The 3,913-nt window shown below is 44.8% G+C and overlaps 1 protein-coding gene across 1 annotated transcript; it reads right to left on the minus strand.

Moving 5' to 3' along the window:
* Positions 1-1,924: 1,924 nt before the first annotated feature.
* On the minus strand, positions 1,925-3,913 carry LOC123956650 (nuclear factor 7, brain-like). Its single transcript, XM_046028999.1, has one exon. The coding sequence runs from the start codon at positions 3,904-3,906 to the stop codon at positions 2,548-2,550; it is 1,359 nt and encodes a 452-aa protein (XP_045884955.1). The 5' UTR covers positions 3,907-3,913; the 3' UTR covers positions 1,925-2,547.

Consider the following 3,913-nt stretch of genomic DNA (forward strand, 5'->3'; position numbering starts at 1 on the left):
AAAACTGAGACAAGGTATAAAAGAGGAGACAGCTGACTGGAGGGCCACCTGTCACCTGTAGCTTCATATACCGAACCTGTAAGAACGTGTAGGTCTTGGTTCTGGTGTACCCTGGTCCTGATGAAGGACTTCTTTTCAACTAAACCTCACAAAATCTAGAAGAAACAGAACTCCAACTCCTTGTTGACCCGTCCGCTCCGTCTGCTTGAGCTGACTACAGTAACGCACACTTATTACACTCTGACTGACCAACACTGAAGTCTCTGGATCGTCTTCTTCGTTAGAACTCACCAAATAAAAACTGAACGATAATGTGAAAGATGGACGAAGGAACTAATTCATGCTGGCTGCGCACTGGAGAATAGATTTTAGGTCTGATTTGCCCTCCCAACAATCGCAGAGACATTCATGATCCGAGGCCGGTCGGAACAGATTATGGGCCCAAATGATCCTGTAGTGTGAGCGGTTTACAGACGTAATCCGAAGGTCGCCGACTGGATCAGAGTTTCCACAATTTTGAATCCTAAATGTCAAGATTTATGATTTGAAATTAGGGAGACTCTGATCAGAAACCCTCAACAGCCAATGAGAGCGAGCTGAGCGGGAAGCGTCCCCAGCGTGTTGTTTTCCCTCTTTTCGGCCTCGAGTTCATCCGCAGTTTGATCGCACGAGTTTCTGTGAGATCCCGATTCCACAGAACGGCCACTCTGAAACTGGCTAGTATAAACACCAGGTGCGTGGTCCTGCGTCTGGACTGAAGCGTCTGGTGAGTGCGTTCTTAAAATTGAAATATTACAAATCATGAAAATTCTGTTGTTTATCTCGAGTGTGCACCAGGCATCAGTCTTATTCAACTTATCATTGTGACACATCAGTCTGACAGACTTTCTATTTTTGTGTCCACGCTGAGAACGCGGTCGTCTTGTTTAAATAAACTTTATTGTCACTGAACCAAACCTGACGGGGAGGCTCAGTGTTTTACCTTCAGTTTGAGCTCGTCGTGGTCGGTCAGAGAGTTCACATTAAAAGTGTTGTCCACAATGTGCAATATTCATAAACAGTTTTTATTTTTTACCGTAAGTAATTTAGCTGATAATACTTCTGTACTGATGTACTTTTACTTTCCACCACTGCCAAAACCTCTGGGACCCCATGAAAAATGTACAGGGTTCACCATTGTACGCACAAACACCCTCTCTCTCTTTCTCGGCTGCAGGCGTGACCTTGGCGTGGCAAACTCTGCAGCAGCAAATCAGAGCTCAGCCGACCAATCATCCTCCAGCTACAGAGAAAGCGGTGTGTGTGTGTGTGTGTGTGTGTGTGCGCGCTCGCTTCTATCTACCTCATTACATCAGCGGCCTTGGCGAATATAATCAGAATTCAGAACTGAAAATGTATCACCAACTGTCTCTCACACACTCTTAATCCAGCTGGAGAGAGAGAGAGAGAGAGAGAGTGTGTGTCCTCTTCAAGACAGAATGAAATGAGCTGTCAATATGTCATTTTTAAGGTGTTCAGCAGAGGAGGGAGTGCAAAAGTAAAGCACACACACACACAGGCGTAAAATCTTCCTGACGAGGATCATCAGATGACAGACATTTGTTGATTGGGCCGCTCTCCCTGTCGACACAAACGCACACATGAAAACACACAGAGAGGAGAGAGGGAGGGGCACCCTCACAAACAGTGGGGCTGATAAATCATTCAGAAGAAGCAGCAGCAGCAGAAACAGAGCGGTTTCTGCCTCAGTGAAGATCAACACTCCCACCTGCTGTCAGAACAGGGAACAGCAGCTGAGGGGGGGGGGGGAAGGATTTCATGGTTGCACAACGAACACCATGTTCCGTGAGAAACAAGAAGAGGTCTTTGTGAAAGAGTGTACTCTTATTTTGACTGGTTTCCATCAAAGCTGCTTTATTTCTAAATGAAACGTCCATATATGTGAGAAATCATGTAACACACTTCACAATGTTAACTGCAGCTCATCTGGAATATGAAAAAAGTTAGGATCAATAAGCAGAATCCAAATGCACGTGTCTTATTCAGTCCACAGTTCTTGAAAATTTGATAATAACTCCAACTTGGAACTGCAGCTTTCTACATGAACAGAACTTATATACTGCATGTTCTCATTCAACTTCATGGCGTTTCTGTTTTTTCTATTATTGTAAACATTGTATATCAATGCAGATAACATAAAAAACTATAAAAGAACACACATGGAAATATGTAGTAAAAAAATAAAAAGTTAAACAAACCAGAATATGTTTTACATTTTAAAAAAATGGCCACTTTTTGCTTTAATGACAGCTTTGCACACTTTGCATTCTCACACTCTGCTTCATGAGGTATTCAGTATTAATCTACAATGTAGAAAATAATAATAATAAAGAGAAACAGTGAATGGGGAGGTGTCTCCAAACTTTGGACTGATATGTTTGGAATAATGAGACAGCAGGAGGACAGGTGCAGCTTAACAGGTTAAATTCAGAGACTTTTCCCTTTAAGAAATCAACAACATCATGAATATAATCATCCTCTTTATCTCTAACTGCTCTGTTCCACTGTCACACAGACCTTCACTGCTGACAGCTTCAACTCATCCCCAGTGTTAATAAATGGAAACATCCTCTCAGTGAAAGTGTGTGTGAAGGTGTGTATGTGTGTGTTAGTATCAGGATCAGAGAACGACAGCTTTCCTCTGTTCCAGTCCAGATTCACTCTGATCCTCTGGGGCTTCTTCTGAACTCTGAGATCATTGAGTGGAGCTGGTGGTGACCCTGCAAAGTATTTACCTTCAAAGAACCCTATTCCCCATAATCCAGACCCTATGTTGTCTCCCTTTCTTTGAACAGACTCTGCTGACACACCCAGTATCCAGCCTGTATTGTCTCCAACCTCGGCATCCCAGCTGTGAGTCCCTGAGTTAAAGCCCTCAGAGCCCAGAACAGACCAGAGTTTATCAAACCTCTCTGGATTGTCAGGAAGCTGCTGTTCCTCTCCTTCTCTCACACTGGTCAGATCTTCAGACAGGATGAGTTCTGGATGAGCAGTGTTTGGGTCCAGAATGAGAGGAGTGTAGGAGACCATGTCCTTCATCTTGTTCCAGATGTTGAAGGTCAGGTTGCCCAGGTGTTTGGCCTGGTCTATCAGAGCTCCTGAGGGCAGCTGTGGATCATCCAGCAGGAGGCGCTGCTGGACTCTTTCCACTGCAGCCTTGTAGTTGAGCAGGAATGAGACGTCTTCAGCTCTCAGCTCCTCCTCTGTGGCTCTGACTGTGTCTGAAAGAGCTGCTATCTCTCTGCTCAGAGCCTCCATCTTCTCCTTCATCATCTGACTCTCCTGCTCCTCTTCCTCCTCTAGAAACTGCTGAAGCTTCTTAAACTGCTCCTTAATCTGCCTCTCTGTGTGTCGGGCCTGGACCTTCATGTGTTCTGCTGTTTGATCAAACTTCACTTTAACTTGTTCACAAACCTTTAACTTCTCCTTTAAGGGCTCCAGAGTTTCCTGAAGTTCCTTCTTGTGTTGTCGTGCAGCTTCATCGACGGGTCTGAATCTGTGGTTGCTGTGTTTTTCTGAATCTCTGCAGACGAGACACACTGGCTGCAGATGGTCCAGACAGAAGAGTTTGAGTTTCTCAGAGTGCAGACTGCAGAGAGCCTCTGAAGCTCTCTGATCTCTCTCCTGTAAGAAGGCCTCACACAGGTTCTTTAACACCAGGTTACGAGGTGGTTCTGACCTTGAAGATCTTCTCTTACAAACTGGACACTCAGGTGCTTGTTTTTCTCTCCACCAGCTCTTCAGACAGACTTTACAGAAGCTGTGGCTACATGACAGAACAACAGGATCTCTGAAGACCTCCTGACAGACCGGACAGCAGAGATCCTCCTCTGATCTGGAAGCCATTTTGTCT

The sequence above is a fragment of the Micropterus dolomieu genome, linkage group LG18 (genome assembly GCF_021292245.1).
Source record: "Micropterus dolomieu isolate WLL.071019.BEF.003 ecotype Adirondacks linkage group LG18, ASM2129224v1, whole genome shotgun sequence".
Classification (NCBI taxonomy): Eukaryota; Metazoa; Chordata; class Actinopteri; order Centrarchiformes; family Centrarchidae; genus Micropterus; species Micropterus dolomieu.